Below are 17,273 nucleotides of genomic sequence, written 5' to 3'. Positions count from 1 at the left end.
TAATACCGAGAGATAAAGCAAACACAACTGGCTTCAATCGTATTTGCATCTCACACAGAGATCAAGCATGTAAGTTACAGGGAAAAAAAAAAGATAAAGTGAATAAAGAACAGCTTTTACACATTAAACGAACCCTTCACACACATGGGTCAACTTTCTGCCTCTACTAGAGCAAGACCAAACGGGAAGCACTGCAAACAGCTTCCCAGAGAAATTTTATCCCAAGAGGTGACTGGATCCAACTACAGAATCATCTGATTAAAAATTCTTTTAAGACAAAAACACAGACATGGGCTTTCCCTAATGCAAGAGCTTGTAAGTTGATTTGTTAAGCCTTTTCCTTTGTACTGCTTAAGCAAGTTACAACACTACTAAGATCACACACACAATTAGTAAAGCAGCTTGTGATTAAGTACTGCATCTGAATCTACAGTACTAACATGTCTTTTGTTCTAATCAGAGTCCAAACTCAGAAGGGACAAAGCAGAATAAAACCAAGGCCTGAGATATGCAATAATTTATTGTAGCTTTTAAACAATCTTGCCAAAATCTGCCAACAAGAAAAATTCAATTACTTCCATTAATAGGCACCAGACAGAAATCCTAGAAATTTCTACATGAAAACCTCCCGAGTGGTATGGTGCTCACATGGCTCTAAGTCTGGTCTCATTCTCTGTAGGGAATCAGTACCAAGCAAAACTTAAGTTCTACAAGCACATCACAAGGTGGGTGAGGGCTGTGTGTTCACAGGACAACAACAAAAGTCTGTCTTTATACGTGGATCTTGAACCTCCAGAATACCCCTCCAAGGTTAAGGAGAACAAACCACAATACACTCAAAGTCCAAAATCTGTGTATATAACAGGAGAAAACCCACAACCTGTTACTGAGCAGAACTAATAATTCAAAACAGTGTGATCTGACTCAGGCTGGTTTAACCCAGAACATCCTGACCAACCCAGTTCAGACCCAGGCCTCACTAAGTGACAAGAACATACCCAAACCAAGGTGTGGCAGACAGCCAGGTCCAGCTGAGGTTACCCACCTGAAAGTATGACAGTGACGTTCAGTGCAATGAACAACCCACAGAACAATCCAACCCTGAAAGTAGTCCAGGCTGGTACAGGCTGTGAACAAAGCAATGGTGGAGTTAAGGAGGAGTAAATAGGTTATCAGCAACATCAGATTCATCTGCAGAGTAAATTTAAAATCAGGGACACAATGTTCTGATCTCTGACTGCTCTTCAGGTGAGGTTTTCTTAAACTGAAAATGCTGTATAACATTCTTGCCTATGTTGTTGCTGTGTTGAAACAGAGCTTGGGCATCTCAATGTCCTTTGAAACATATTCCAGACCACACAAAAACTACGCATATGTTATTATTACCACAAATATCCTTTTACTATTTATCTCATCCCTTCATTACCTTGTCTGCATAGTTAGGAACAGTAAGCAAGCTATTTCCAAATCTTCTGGAAGCAAAGCAGATTATGTGACCATGCCCGTCTCACAATTTGCAGAGCATGCTCACATCAATTATCTGCACTACTTTGTTCAAATGTTGAATCTAATTTGGCACCTTGACAAGCTGGAGAAGCAGCTTCGCTATATAACTCGATCTCTCACCTGAGCTGCTCCTAAGGGTGGAACACGCAAACGTTTCATAGCCTTCTGTCTGTCTCCATCTTCTAACTCATTGGTCACCACTTCCTAATGAGATAGAGATATACATCACAGAAGTTCATTCTAATGATAAGCACATGGTACTGCATTGAAACAAACAAACAAACAGTGGTTGATTTCCAAGTTACATTTGAGCCCTGGCCCAATACTCTTCTAATACACGGCAACAAAGATATGAAAAGCTCACCGTGCTGCATCAAGCTATTACACAACACAAGCTAACCCTGTGTGTGCTTTTCAGACTGACAAGTTACCAGCTGAAGAGAACATACCCAAATGTATGTAAGCAGTGCCAGAAATCAGTGGCATTTCAAAAGTCAATTAATAGTCACCTTGGTGGTGAATACACGACATAGAGAGGGCAAAACATTATAGAAATTGGTAGTGAATACAAAAATATTGTTTTCTAGTTAAAAGAGGAGTGCCCAGATTAGCGTTTTTACCTCTGTTTCCGAGATAAGCTGGTTGATCTTCTTGCAGGTGTAGAAGGGTGCCACCTCCACCTCGGCCACCCGCCATTCTGCCCCCCGCGCCGTCTCCAGGTTCTTGTCATGCTTCTTCAAGATCTTGCGGAAGCCGGTGAAGTTCAGGTTCTGCAGATGAGGGAAAACAGTTACTGGCTTTTAACCTCAGTCAGCTCCCAGGAAAGTGAAATGGTTATATTTCCAGTGCTAGCAAAAAAAGGAACAGTTAGTAAGAGGAATCAAAATTACTGCATCTATTGTCAGGCAGTTATTGAGGTATTACTTCATTAGAAGTAATACATATCCCTTGCAAATAACAGAAAAAATATGGGACTCAAGGGCATAAAAAGAGGTAACTTATTTGCTGGGAACTACCTAAACCTCATATTATCCGAAAAGCCAAATCGATGCCACTTTCCTCCTTAATGCAGGATGCAACGACATTCCTGATGAAACCTCACTGAAGATAAATAACCTTTGGATATACTCAAAACTTCTATGCTTAAAGTTATTGCAAGACATGCTCCCTCTGTCTGGGTTCACCGTACTGCGTGCCTCAGGTACCGCAACTCGGCAGCTGGTCTCTGGATTAGCACTAGTCGTAATGAGCTCTTAACAAAAATACAATGCTGCAGGAAGACTGTTCTGTCCCAACTCCCACTGTCTCTGCCAATCCATCAAGGTGTTTTCCCTTCTGAAGCTAGGCTACTGATTTCCAGTTTCTTTAAACTTTAGATTGGTTTCAAATCAAGTTCTCCAGATAAGTGCATTATATAAGGAAAATCCTTGTACAACAGAAAACTTGTGAAAGTTTTAAATGCTGCAGATTAAATCCAGCCAAGCGCAACCCCATAACAGCATCCTTCTCCACAGAGTACATTGCACAGTGACGGCAAAACTAGTTTAGGCTTGCAGACGTGGGAGATGTAACTCTCTGGTCTGTTGAGATAAGCACACAGTGCTGCATTAAAACATGAAATAACAGTTGATTTCCAAGTTATATATGAGACCTGACCCAACACCCTTCTAATGCACAGTAACTAAGATAGGCAAAGCTCATCACGCTGCAGGCAATTGCTGTGACGAGATGCATTTGAAATCCTGCATTTCATTATACAGAAAACACTACTCAGAAGACTCAACGTTTCATTCAAGCAACAGCAGGAACACAGACAGACCGTGGCAAGATTCACTTCTGAAAACGCTTAGAAAGTAGCTTGGAAAGAAAACCAGAGAAAACAGCAAAATCCAATGCCCTGGGGAGGAGCGCCAACTACTCACTGAAATTATTTTCAATCTAATTATGCTTAGAGTGATTTAATACCAGACCCCTACCGCTTAGGTGGGGAAATGAGGCTAGGGAGACAGGAGCAGGAAGCCAATACATTAACGATCTGTATTATTGCAGGCAAGAGACTTTAATTACTTTCTATTGGAAAAGCCAGTATTTAACCCCAGGTAGAGCAGATCACTGTTTCAGAATTTTGAACTTAAAAAGATGCAACAAAATTATTTTTCTGTAGCCTGAACTAATATAATATTGCTTGATCTGCCATGTGTGCAACCACAGGCTAACTCTGGTGTGCCTTGGCAGGTCACCCACAGTTACACCAGACACCCTACAATCTCTCCAGTGGCATTCCATCCTCTTGCTGCAAAAATCTGGCAACCCTAAAGTGAGTGATAAACCCCCCATTGGTTACTGAAGTACTTCAGACAAGGAATATACAGTGATGAGACTGTGAAACAAAACAGTCAAACACCATTTATGCAGTCAGAAGTTTTGTATTTCTTGCTATTTATGATGCTTTTATTTGGCAAGGGGCTTTCTCCAAGCCTGACTTCCATTTCTGCTGGATACTAATCAAATCCATTGAAGTGAATCAACTAATGGTATGTTTTGTCATTAAAGGCAAAAAAAACCCAAACAGCACAACTTATGCAATAATATTATACAAGATCAAGTGGGATCAGACATTGGACTCAAAAATCTTTGTTCATATACAAGCACATTGGGAAACACACCAGCAAGGCAAGTGCACAGTGGTTTAATAAGACTGATTCAGCCTCCATTATTTGCCCCACAAGTGTACAATATTATACATAGGCATATACTATAATTTCTTGAAGGTTTGTATGTTCTAAAACACAGCATTTCAAATAGATTTATTTATATATTAACATACTCTAGAATTATATATTACTGTTAACTATAACTTGATTTTATCAGAAGGTTAATCATTGATAAGTTAAAAAAGTAACAGCTGCCCTGGAGACAAGTTACAGTTTTGCTTGCTGTTTGGTTTCTGTACCTTAGGAATGAACACATGCAACTTTTGCTCTTGCTTCAGTCCTAACAGACTGAGGAATTGCTGGTGACTTCACTTTATCTCCTATACAAAGGCCTCAGCTACTTCATCTTCTCACCATGTTACTGTTTTCCCTCTCCAAAACTGCAAGACCTTGAATACTCCCAGTTCTTAATCACTTCTGAGCTTAGAATGTAAAAGTAGTACTCTGGAATTGGGTTTATTTTTGTTTTAGTACTTGTATTCCTTGTCCTCAACTTCAAAACTGATTTGAACTAATTTTTCTCATTCTCTCTTTGAAGTTATGTTGTAGAAAGAAGCTCTGCTCCTTTTGGAAACTGTGAAAGCAAGGTAATTCCAGTTGAGGCATCTGGAGTAAGTGTTGGCAGTGTATGCTCATGTGCTCAAGGACACAATGTCATTTTAGGAGAGGTACAAACACTCAGAATTTTGGAAAAATTAAGTTTTGCCCATACTGCAGAGCAGTATTCAGGTAATTCTTATGGTGAATTTTGTTTAGTAAAATTTTCCAGTACAACACTGGTAATGGTCTAAATACAGATGTAGCAAATTTAACTTCAAACATTCTTGTTTAAGAAGCTAAAACCCTCCACAATAAGACACTTAAAAGCATTTCAGAGTATTTAACCCCAAAAGAGCTAACCTAGCAAAAAAAGATCTTAACGGTTTCGGGTTTTTGTTTTAAAATTTTTGAAACTAAATCACCGCCTGCAATATCTACCATGCCCTTTCATGCCAGAAATCCAAGTACAACTAAAGATTTGTTTTTTCATACTTCAAGGCAAATGAGCCTGTATCCTACAGAATTAAAAACATTTTTTTTTAAATGGATGTTTTAACAAGAAATTCTGATATAGCAAGGTCACAGACACTACCATGGTAACGCCAAGAGGAAACAGTATGTCAGTATTTCAAGCTTCATTACAAATATTAGATAAAAGAGCTGCTTCCCTAACTTGCCAGCTCCAGCCCCGCGCAGAACAACACACTACAGAAAAAGGAGGCCCTGATGTGACTTTGTGTCCTGACTGTGCCTGGGCCAGGGTGCTGGGGCCAGCCAGCCCAGAAAAGGAAGGAGAAAGGTCCTTCTGCAGGACAGCTTAGCACTTCTAGCTCAAGAAAAAAAAAAACCAAGATGTACACTAGCTGCTAAGCATCTGCCTTTTCTTTAAAAATGTTTAGGGATCCCAAAATAATAAAAAAAAAAGAAATAAAACTGGCTTGAATGAGGCTACTCAAGGATACACAAAGCACAGAGATATTTAAACACAGGGCTTTTTCCACCTCTTTTTGCACGTACCTGATAGTTCTGCAGTAAGATGAGGCTGAGGTAGAGCTCACTGAAGGCCAGTTTCAGATCTTTGATATTCCTATGCTGGACACGCTCTTCGTGGGACAGGTGGAAGACCGGCTTTCTGCGCCGCGGTAGCGTGGAAGCCCCACTGGCTTCTTTCTGTGCATCCAAAGTTGACTGTAACTCAGTCCGAAGAGTAGTAAACCTGCGCTGAGCTTCTGCAAGCTTTTCTGTTAGCAAGGAAAGGGATAAGTCAGATGAGAGGAGAACACCATGCCTACTGAGCCCATAAAAAGCACTATGCCTTTTCCTGAAGTAATGCACCTGTAGGTAAAAAGAACTGCATTGAATAACCTACTGCATGGCCTTCCCCCACTAAGGATTAAATTCAACAACTCTGCATATTTCTCTTTTATGAAGCTCCTTCTCATTAACGGTTTTAATGCACTCCTATGTAAAACATATGTGTCCTCCAAAAAAAAGCTGTCATGTCAGACAGGTCTTAATGAATATAGTCAAAATGAAGGGGCTGTCCCTTCAGCACACACTAAAGCAGCATTAGACATGAAGTCAGGCCTCTCAACTTCCACCCCAGATCTGATTTCTAGAGGATGCTTGTTCCAGAACTCTATGAATACCTGTTACTGATGGAAGAAGCCCAACCTGCGCAGCTGCCGTCTGTACCTAGGGGATATAAACCAGCCCAGGGACACAGGGTCAGGCCCCCCCACACTGGCAGAGCTGTAGCTGGAGGCCGCCAGGCAGATAGGGTCTCATCCAAATACCAAAGCAGTGACCACACGTCTACTCTGCACAAAAAGGAAAGCTGCTCGCCTTTCTCAAATAAAGCAAATGCACAAAAAAGCATTAGAAAAAAACCTGTTAGACAATATTATGAAACTTGACAGTTAGTAAGCAAAGCACTTTTCATATCTGTGCATCCACTACTGACTATGTGATTACTGTCTTTTTATATGACAGTAAGGAAATCAAAGAAAAAAAAAAACCACACTTCAAATGTGACGATGAATTTCATTGCTCCAAGAGCAATGCAACCCCTTTGCCAAGCTCCCGGTGACAGACAAACACAGCTTCTGCTTTGATCAGGAGTTACAACACTACTTGCTGCTGTACATGATCCTCTGTAATAATTTATCCCTCTTTTCCTCAGTTTAGGCTCATGCAGGTTAGAAGCATTGCCTCATCATTTACTGATTAAAGGGACAGTCAATCGGAATTTAAATCTCGTTTTGATGTGTTTTCAGAACACATCAGTCTCTCTTCCTCATATCTCAAGTATGAAACAGGTGTTCCTTTAAACATGCTGCTTTATGTACTTTCAGAAATTAATCTTTTTGGCTAAATAACAATCTTATAATGCCAAAAGCAGCATAACTGACACCATTATCTTTCTCTCTGTTCTGTACAGCTAGTTCCTTCCAGGCTTCCCCCCACTACGGCTTCAGTCACAACTTTGGCATCTCTGTCGATAAGCACTATCACAGACCACGGGCACCGGCCTTGGCCAGGAAGACACTGAGCGGGTTCAGTGTTGGAGCAGGTGGCTGGGAGCTGGAGCCACCTCCACCCAGCAGGACATACACCACTGCACCAGAAACCACAACCCAAAGCTCTGCCCGACAGTCTCCTAGCTGTCAATTTAATTCTCTTCATTAGTATCTTATATAACAACTTAATGGTAATTCTCAATTTCTCCCCCAGAAGTAAGATTGACTCTTATGGGAGCAATTCTGACCTTTTCCTCAGTCTTATTCAATTCTGGTTAATTTTAAGAGCAAAACTCCTGTGTAAATAATTTTACAGTGCTCTGCGTAAGATATTTTCCAGAAGGAGAATGCCTTTCTGAACAGAAAACAGGTATCAATATAGAAAAATCAAGTACAGAAGAGCCTGAAACTCTCTATAACTTTCTTGATTATAAGCTTTATTAAAGTAAGAGGTTTTAAAAAGACAGGAAAGGACAACTCCTCTCCAACAACTTCTACAGCTGCGAGGACTTCACTGAACAGAGGCAGTGCAGCCCACGGTGAGAAGTGTCTGCCCACAGCCAACCACCACATAATATTAAACACACACAAGGTCAGATTGCAAAACCAGTAATCTCTCCCCACTTTCGGAACTCTCTCAGGAAGAAGTAATGGATATCTGTTAGAGTAGCTGTTAGAATCAAAACTTTCACATAAATAAAACCCCCACAAATTCATTCCGTATATTCAAAATGTCATATTAAACCATCTGTGATACACTGAGATTTCTTTTGGATCAAGTTATTAAATATGGAAGAGTTTAAATTTACATCTTTCAATTTAAAGCACTGTTCTGTTGTCCCTATGTCCGGAAAAAACTTACAATCCATCAATTCAGTAACACAATATTTAAAGAAAAGACAATGCTTTGAAATAGTTATAAAACTGCTGCTGCAATTTTCCTATGTGTTTGCAAAGTGACATCCATAAAAAACCATAATCTCCAAATACAAATATTCTCCTTAATCACGCACTGCTGAGAAAAGTCACGTGCTGTCTTCTATACAGCCCTCTCCATCCATAGGGGAGGACTGCAGTGCTCTGAGGATCAGATTTTAAAGGCAACTGACTCAGTCCTATAATGACCTGCCACTCCTGAGAAACAGCAGTCTTGCTGCCTTCTTCTCCCCCCTGCCTTCTCTCTTGCACTGACTCCAGTTATCCAGTCCACAAATCATTTCAGGTCATTAGGTATGATCTTATAATCAAGATTCATTGCAGAACAAAAATAAGACAAAATGTGTGCTGCTATTCTTAAAACCTCCCAAGGGATTGCCTGGGGAAATGACAAAGCAAAGTAGAAATTAATTTCTTAGTTTGCAACATATTCCAAAATAATTGAAAAGACATTCACCAGTACCACTAATTTAGCACTCCAAAAAGTGACTATCAAAAAATATGTGCCACTCAAAAGAGTTAGAAAAAAGCTGCATATACTTAGAAACTGGAACCACTCTTGTGTTGCAGCCCACTGAGTCCTCAGCTCGAGCGTAATCGCACAGCAAAGACTAAGGACAAATCTAAAACCAGAGGCAGACTTCAGCAAAAGTGCTTGCAATAAAGAAGCAGCTTTGCCCAAAAAATGCTTCTAGATCCTGACTAAAAAATACCATGTAAAGAATTATCACCTCAACTATGATTTTCCAAGTTGCTTTTGACTCCATTTTCCATGTTTAAAGAAAAGTTCACACATAGGGATAATGGGAAAAAACCCTATCACACCAAGGAGCTAGTAAAATTTCCCCCCAAGTTCCAGTTTACCTGGTCATGGTTGTGATCAAAACCTGTTTCACCAGACAGGAGGTAACTGAACAGCCCATACCACCTCACAGCTACCTGGCTCAGGGCTCTGGGCATTTTAGGCTCTTTAAGCACTCCTTCCTTTTCCTACTTGAACACGTGTCCAATATTTTGCTTACCAAGTTAAAGCCGTGGCTTCCTACAAATAATAAAACCGGTTCCTAAATTAACCACAAAAATGTTACTAGCTAAACAGTAGCCCAAGCAGATCCTGATGATACTAGTTTAAAATAGAACAAACCTCCCCTCTAGAAAATCCCAAACACAAATCAAAACTGGCCACAAATAAAGCTTTAGCACTTGAAGAGGCATTCTTCTACTGGAACCATCTGAAAATTTTACTGCTATTCTTTCTTCTTTCAGTTGAGTGTAGGTTTTCTTGAGCATAGTCCAAATAATCACAAACTGTTTATCAAATCAGATTTAGTAATTGGCAGTTTTCCTTCCTACAGAGCTGGGATGATGCTCTGGGGAATTAAGGCTATGTTTGATGAGAGCCGACAATCTGAGCATACAGCAAAAGGCAAAGGCATTTTGCAGCAGGTGCTCCGACCCACAGTGCTCCAGGGAGCCGGGGAGGAGCTGGGGTCTGGGAGCAGCCCATCCCAAGAGGATGGGGTTGTCCGTGCTGTGACAATCCCCAGCTGTGCTCACCGAGGATCTCTAAGAGCTGGGAAAGGCGACAAGGAAATGAAGCGGAGATCAATAGAAAGCTTAGCTTTCTTGAAAATGGACAGTATTTATTGTCATAAAGACAAGTGTGTAATAAGCCGTATAATAAGCCTATAATAAATAGGATGTACTAGGTTATAATCCAAGCCACCACATGCCTGGAGTTACAACAGGGTCTGATGTGACATTTTGCTGACATGATCAAGAAGAGGAACTACTGATGGAACATTTCTTGATGTAACTTAATGTTAATAACCCTAATAAAGGGTTTCCATACTATTAAAGTCACGTCACTCTTCTGCAAATAAAAGACTTATTTCAATCTTATCAGAAGAGATTTTCAAATTACATATATTCTCCTATAACTTTTTGAAATGACAGCAAGTTGAAGAAAAAAACCTACCCTATATTATTAATGCCATTTTCAACAATGCTGGAATGGGTGCGTATATGTGGGCGCACATGTGTTGCAGGTCCTCATTAGGGAAAATGATAATCTGTATTGCGCATCTGAATTGACAGAACTTCCTCCACAGAGTCTAGCTCGTAGTAGACAGGACCTGATATCACCAGAAAAGTAAGGTAGGTTTCTGAGCATAAAAGCCTTACCTCAGACTTGGGAGAGAAACAGAAGGACTCAGGGGGACACAAAACTGAGAACATTTTTTCTGAGTTAGGTACATATGAATTGCATGCAGAAAAACGCCTATAAAGTGTAAAACCCAGCAAGCCTAATAAAACATATTGCTTCTACCTACAGACTGCCCCTTGCCCTTGTCCTGGCATGCACTCTGACTATAGCAAAACACCACTGCTCCAGGGAGCCAGAAGAGCAGGCACAGCCGGCCCAGGAGAGGTTTACTTCCCTAGATGGCAGCTGAACAGAGGCAAGCTGCAATGCACAGTTTTTTAAATCTATTATGCTTTCAGCTATTCTCATGTTTACAACCCAGATTCTGCTAGCAATAAAATAGCTAGCAACAAAGCCATCACCTGATAGTTATTAAGATATCTTGCACAATTCAACTTTGTCTTTGTTACCAGATTAAAATCAGAAATAGAAAAGACTACCATATTGTGCTGCAAAAGCCTGTTTTTAGGACCAAGTTAATAAATCAACATGTTAAGAGCAAGTATAGCAGAAGTCAATGCATCGTTTTATCCATATTTAAACACTCTTCTAGTTGAAAACCCAATTTAAACCTTACCAAAAGAGGTTGTAAACCAGCTGAAGCGTAATGGTGGGTGGAACTGGTGCACAGTGTTACTAAAGCCTTTTGTAACAATATTACAGGGTGAATTTCCAGTTATCCCCCATTCTAAAGTTTATTTTCAAACCAAGGGGTGGGAAAGCAACAAACAGTAGCACTTTGCCATATGACCCCTAGGAATCCCTACTCTTACCACCATTATATTTTTATTCAATTTACTAAACAGGATTTTACACTCAGCTAATGACAGATTGCTACTTGCTGATCTACTCCAGAAGGTAGCAAGAGTTTAAGTAAGAGTTAAGCACTTAAAAACTTGTCGGAGACATCAAGATGGTCAAGTTACCTTACACAGGCAAGGCTATGATAGCTATTCCTGCACAAGCTCAGGAAACATCAGCGAGGGACCTTAGCACGCCTAAAACATCCACAGGAGACTGACACCATGGGTAAGCTGACAAACTGTGCCCTATGTGTTAGCTGCCACTTAAGTTTAGGAGTATCTTCATGAAGTTCAGCAGGATGCTATTGCAAGGCAGTGAAATCACCTGCCCTTCGTTCTCCCTCCATTCAAATAGCATGGTTTAGCTCCACGTCTGTGATTAAATCAGAGCAGTTTCCCATATAAACCTGCCCTATAATTACCTGATCGTAGACCTGCATGACCACTGTGGTTATTCTGAAAGTTTGAGAGCTTCAGACTCTATTTTGCAGTGCTGTATTTTCCACAAATACATACAAATAAGCACCTTACCTGAATAGAAAATGTTGATTTTGGCAAGTTCTTTCTCACAGGTTTGGAAGAACTTCTCTTCAAATGTGGCAAAACACCTTTTCACTGTGTCCTCATCTGTGTCTAGAAAACAAAATAGAAAAAAAAAAAGAAAGTTGTAACAGAAGAACATGGGAACAGTTTTAACTGGCTGCCATGGAAATGTTTCTTCGCAGTAAATCCACCTTCTTTTTCACGCAGAGAAAGAACAATCAAGTCCAAAGGGCTCTAAGGGAACACAGCTTTGGCTGTGAAAGGAATTGCCCCAAGACAGAGAGGGAAAAGCCCACATAAGCAGACCAGCACCTTGACCAAAGTTTCCATCATCTTTTTTAATCCTTCAGGTGCTATTGCAGATCTCACATGCTTCATTTCCACTTCCTAACCCAGCTTGTGTGACCATGCCTGTAGGGCATGGATCAAGACTACCCTTTATACTTACAGGAATCTTACTACCACAGAGTCACCCACCCAGAAGCTGCACACCAGTGGAAAGGGAAGACCATGCCCCATCCCCACCTGCCTACTCTGCTGCCTCCAGCATCCTGAAGCCACCTCTCTGCCGCCATGTGAAGCCAGCACAAAGCCACACAGCTGCATGGGTGGCCCCCCTCTTCCCTCCCACATCGCTGGGGCAACCATGCGATGAGCCAGATCAAGGAAAGATCTTCCAACCAAAACAGAAACACGTTAAGTAGCAGGATGCTACCATCACTCTATGTTAGGGTTAAATTCTTACATTTATCCACCCAGAAGTTGTTCTGCTCCCCAGTCTTGGGCACTGGCAAGTACTCCAACACAAACTTTGTGAGAGCAAACCTCTTCAACAAGACTGGGGTTTATGATGGGGGATTATTTTTTTCTCCCCTGGAAGGCTAAGTACCATCAGGGCTGTGTGTCCATGCCGTGCCCTTTCAAGCTAGTCAATTGTTTCCCCCAGCACTCCCGCCACTGCAGCGTGCTTTGTGCTGGGACTGGTATACACGTTCACCCTACCACAGGCACTGGTCTTGCTCTTGAAGAACAAAGCTGGTCATAAAAAGTATTCAGCCCAGATTAGTAAACAATCGTATTTAGAAGGAAGGTGCCAAGCTTTTAAATGAAGGCTTCATTTGACCTTCCAGGAGGACTCTCTGGCTTCAGCCATCATTCCCACTTTCTCATCACTATAATCCTTCAGATACAAACGTAGCACCACAGCAAACTAAGATCTGCCCAGCGAGTAAATGTGTGGAAACTACCTTCTTCCTTCCTGGAAAATAAAATATCTCTCTCATAAGCAAAGTTTAAAGTAAGAGGCCTAAACTGTGGTGATCGTGATCAGATCCACACTTCTCCCCCACTGCTGTGGGACAATTCTAACTCTTTTAGAAGAGCTAAGTACAATTCTGTAATTCAAGTCAAATTTTCCAATTAAAGCAGCAATTTGGTCACTTTGTTATTATAAGGAATATAGTGCAGCATCTCTGGAAGTGCAGAATTTCAGAGGAAAAAAAAATTGTTTTTCTAATAATTAAGAAATTAGTTAATGAGTAAAAATCAAAGAATCCACTTTATAATTACAAATTTTAGCACTGTCAATCATCTGTTCCAAATGTTCCTAATGCTGAAATAAAGCAGACTCCTCATACCCCCCATAGTTACTGTTTCTGAATTCTTATGCAGTCTTACAGACTAAAAAAGGTTAGTATTACTAAATAGGAAAAATTAAAATTTTATTACAGTCTTGATAAGGTCAAGAAATAGATTTTGAAATACATGTTATTAAATTGAGATGATGAGTGTCTACAGAAAAGTTTCACTCTAGCACATAAACACTCTGGACTGTCATAATAAAATATTTTTCTTTTAGCATTAATTTTTAGGTAAAAACCTCAAAGTATATATACAAACTTTTCATATTTAGAATTTCCTCGTTTTTATGTTTGTGGTGCTGATACTGAGCACCATAAACCTACAGACACTATTAGTGTTTCAGGGCATTTGTATAGAAAGAGCAAATAACACAATGCAAGCCTGCAGGGGCAATCCGGGAAGAAGTCTGTCTTGGGGTTTGAGGATGCTTTAAGGAGTGAAACAGAGGAAGGAAGGAAGAAAAAAAAAAAAACAAAAACAAAACAAAACAAAAAACCCCAACAACAACAACAGAAAAAACAAACCCCAAAACCAGTCCTGCACAGATGACTGATGTTTACAACTCCACCAGCCAAGGGCTTGCAGAAAAGAATTCACAAGGGCTCCGAAGGCTGTTCCAACCTCCAAGTTTTGGCTCCCAGGGTCCCTTCATTATCTGACGATTACACTTGCAGATCTGCAGCTACTCCCAAGGACGCGGGTTCCCTCCCTTGTGCAAACAAACCCTGAAATGACAGGGCTCCGACTCTTCTTTGCTGAAGAAAAGCCGCAGCAGCCCCGTGGTGTCATTACACCCCTGCTCGAGGTCACTGGCCCAACACAGACTTTGCAGAACCACACGCACGTGTGCCTCTACCGCTCCTGCTCAGCCTAGTGCCTCAACACAGATCCCTCTTTACAGGCAGCATAGAACACCAGAAAGACAGAAAATAACTCTGCTTTGGGGCTGGTAATTTCTAAGAGTGGAGTCAGAGCGGTTGCAACATCCTACCCTGGGGCCCCACCAGCAAGGCCAATCTCAACTTGCCTGTGAGAGCCCTATTCCTTGACCCAACAGCCACTAGCACGGGCGGACAAAACAAGCAGGCAGGTAAAGCAACAGAAGTTACCATGCGATACTTAATACGCAAAGATTTTATTCACTAGCTGTCTGAAATGTTTCAAAATAACAGTAATCAGGCAGTACCAAAACAGAGCTGACTCTTAAGGAAGGACCTGAAGGGCAAATTCTTCGTTGCAAAGAGTTCACACATCTCTAGCAGAAGAGCTTGCCTATAGGTGCTTTCTGACATGGGGTAATAAACCTTTCGCCTTTAAAAGCAAGTCATACAGAAGTACAAGCACAGAGCCTCACTGCTTTCATGCTTCGGAAGCACTGAGCCATTTCTACCACCACTTGTTTCTAGGTTTCAGTAAGTTCACAAAGCAAAAATAAAATCAAGCAAGTTTTTAAGCTTCAGTCACTCGAACTACCCAAGAATGATAATATTAAAAAAAAAAATCTCATCAGGAAGCGGAGTATACTTTTTGCTCATGAAGTCAAGCATGATATTCCTATGCAATCAAAATATCGTAGCAAAAACCTCAGCAAGCAACACAGTGTTAAACTAACATAAACAATGCCAAATATATTAATAAATATCTTACTGTCCATTACTGACCACTTCAGGAAATTATAAATACATGTGTTAAACTGTTTGACTATGCCTGAAGTTTAGAAGAGGAAAATGGGCTTTAAAACACAAACAAACTGCTACTGGAAGACCTTCCAAAAACCTTGAGATTAGGAATTCATGTCTCTGTTTCTACCTCAAAACATTGCTGACTCAGAGGAAAGCAAGTTCTATATAAACTATTCAAAATCCTTCTCCAAGTGTCAAACACCTTCCTATAAAAGATATTTTGCAGACTATAATGGATGCCAGCTTTAAAAAAAACTAGGATTCTCTGTAAAGAAAAGGTTTCCCTTTGGTCCTGTTCCTGCTGCCGTTCAGTCATTTAGCTGCAATAACAGACATGTGCTGCCAAGGCTATGGCCTTTATTTATTTATTTCCTCCCCAAGGCTAGGACAGGACTATGTTTTTTGCCATGAGAAAATCACAGTGCCAGAAACCAGCCCTGGATTCAGAAGCTCCATGACAACAGATGCTTTTTTAAACAGGCATCCAGCTATTGCTGCCAAGAAGGGCCAGCAGTAACCTTCCTTTTGTTCTTTTTCTATAGCCCTAATACTCCATTTACCCTAAGCTCCACAAAGTTGCCCCGAACAAGGTTGCCAAGAAGATAGTATGATCAATATTGCAGCTTCCTGACCTCATCGTCCTATGCAATTGCCTACTGTGAATGAAAAACAAAGTAGGCCTGAAAGACTCTTGCTTTTACTTGCAAAGCCAAGTGGTAAACCAGCAGCAATCTGGATGTACTCCCATCGCCACACTTTCTAGTTTGCAGAGAGTTCAGATGCTGGCACATCTGAAATAGAACCTGAAGTTGAAAAATTAACATGCGAGTTATATTCCTGCACTGCCCCAAGCACTCATTTCTCAGTGCATCTGTGGACTGTTCATTTCATTTCTTGTTTTCTGTAGCTGTAGCGTATACACAAATGATGCGCATCCCAGGCAGCTCGGGTTACTCACTTCCATGCAAGAAAACAGACAGTAAAAGTTTTCTTTGTTAGAGCAGTACCCTCTAAAAGTAATAACTAAAAAAAGAATTCCTTCAGTCTTTACCATGCTGAATTTTAAGGGGCATTTAATTAAAAAAGATAATTAGCTTTGTTATGAGATCAGTACAGGTGTAGTTTGCAGGATCATCTTCTGTTTGCTACAAAACTTTTCTCTGAGTAAGGTTATTTCAACACTTCAGCTACAAAGGAGACAATTTTGTTTATTTGGAGGACTGCCATCTATTCAGTAAAAAAAGTCAAACTCAACATTGGCATTAAACACATCAAATAATACTGAACTGGTGATCACAAGTTTAACATCAGCACCATTTTAAATACACTAAGCTTTTAATATTTTCCACACCCTGGCCTTGGCCTCTTGCTAACCAAAAGCCCTGTACACACAGCTCAAAGGTCTGCAACAACACATCTGTGCTCTGAAAAAATAACAAGATTTAAAAGACAGTTTTCTAGCTCCCAGGTCTATGAAGACAGTAACTGCTTATGCTTCTAGGCTCAGTGGCATATTAGGGAAAAAAAAAACGAAAAAAGGCTACTTTTATTACCATTCTCAAAATTCTAAAAGTGGGTCACTATAATGAAAAAACACGTCTGCTTCCAAGCCCTCCATCAGCTTTGCCCATCTACTCAACCATCACAGTTTTCTAATACCCTTGACAGTTCTACAGCACCAGGATTGTACAGTCTCCCAATCTTTTACATAGTACAGTGAAAAAAATTTTCAGCTAAAAATCAAACTGTGTAGTTCATAAACACAAGATTACCTTTACACCTCTAATGCATTGTCCTCATATATACAGGGGTATTTTTCCAAAGGAAAGGTTCTTCCGCAAGGCAACTCCCTTCCTCACAACAGAAAGCTATACTTGGGTCAGCTGCAAATTGGATCACTCACTGAAAGCTCCTAATAAATTCATTACTTGCCATGCAGTTTCATGTCCAATCTTGTGGCAAATAAGATTCTGCATGAGAAAACTTTTATGTGCTTGAAGTACAGACATAGAAATGTATTCCTAGGACATATTCTTGCTGTAGGATGAGGAAGGAAGCCAACTCTGCTTGCAGATAAGGAACATTTCCATTCATATTACTCCACCTTAACTTCTGAGCGGCAAATTGTACACACACGTAATGGTGTGCATCTCTCTTGGACTCCGTCAACCAAAAAGTGGACC

At 40.6% G+C, this 17,273-nt stretch overlaps 1 protein-coding gene across 1 annotated transcript in view; it reads right to left on the bottom strand.

The window, feature by feature from the left end:
* XPR1 (xenotropic and polytropic retrovirus receptor 1) overlaps positions 1–17,273 on the bottom strand; it is a 116,580-nt gene that overhangs the window by 29,679 nt on the left and 69,628 nt on the right. Inside the window, exons 3-7 of the mRNA XM_064454517.1 lie at positions 11,756–11,857; positions 5,778–6,001; positions 2,127–2,276; positions 1,627–1,710; positions 1,046–1,127 (exon numbers count right to left, since the gene is read on the bottom strand). Coding sequence (XP_064310587.1) covers positions 1,046–1,127; positions 1,627–1,710; positions 2,127–2,276; positions 5,778–6,001; positions 11,756–11,857 — 642 coding nt within the window. The remainder of the gene's footprint in view (positions 1–1,045; positions 1,128–1,626; positions 1,711–2,126; positions 2,277–5,777; positions 6,002–11,755; positions 11,858–17,273) is intronic.

The sequence above is a fragment of the Phalacrocorax carbo genome, chromosome 6 (genome assembly GCF_963921805.1).
Source record: "Phalacrocorax carbo chromosome 6, bPhaCar2.1, whole genome shotgun sequence".
Lineage (NCBI taxonomy): Eukaryota > Metazoa > Chordata > Aves > Suliformes > Phalacrocoracidae > Phalacrocorax > Phalacrocorax carbo.
The sequence above is the reverse complement of the archived record's forward strand: the minus strand, read 5'-3'. Positions and strand labels throughout refer to the sequence as shown.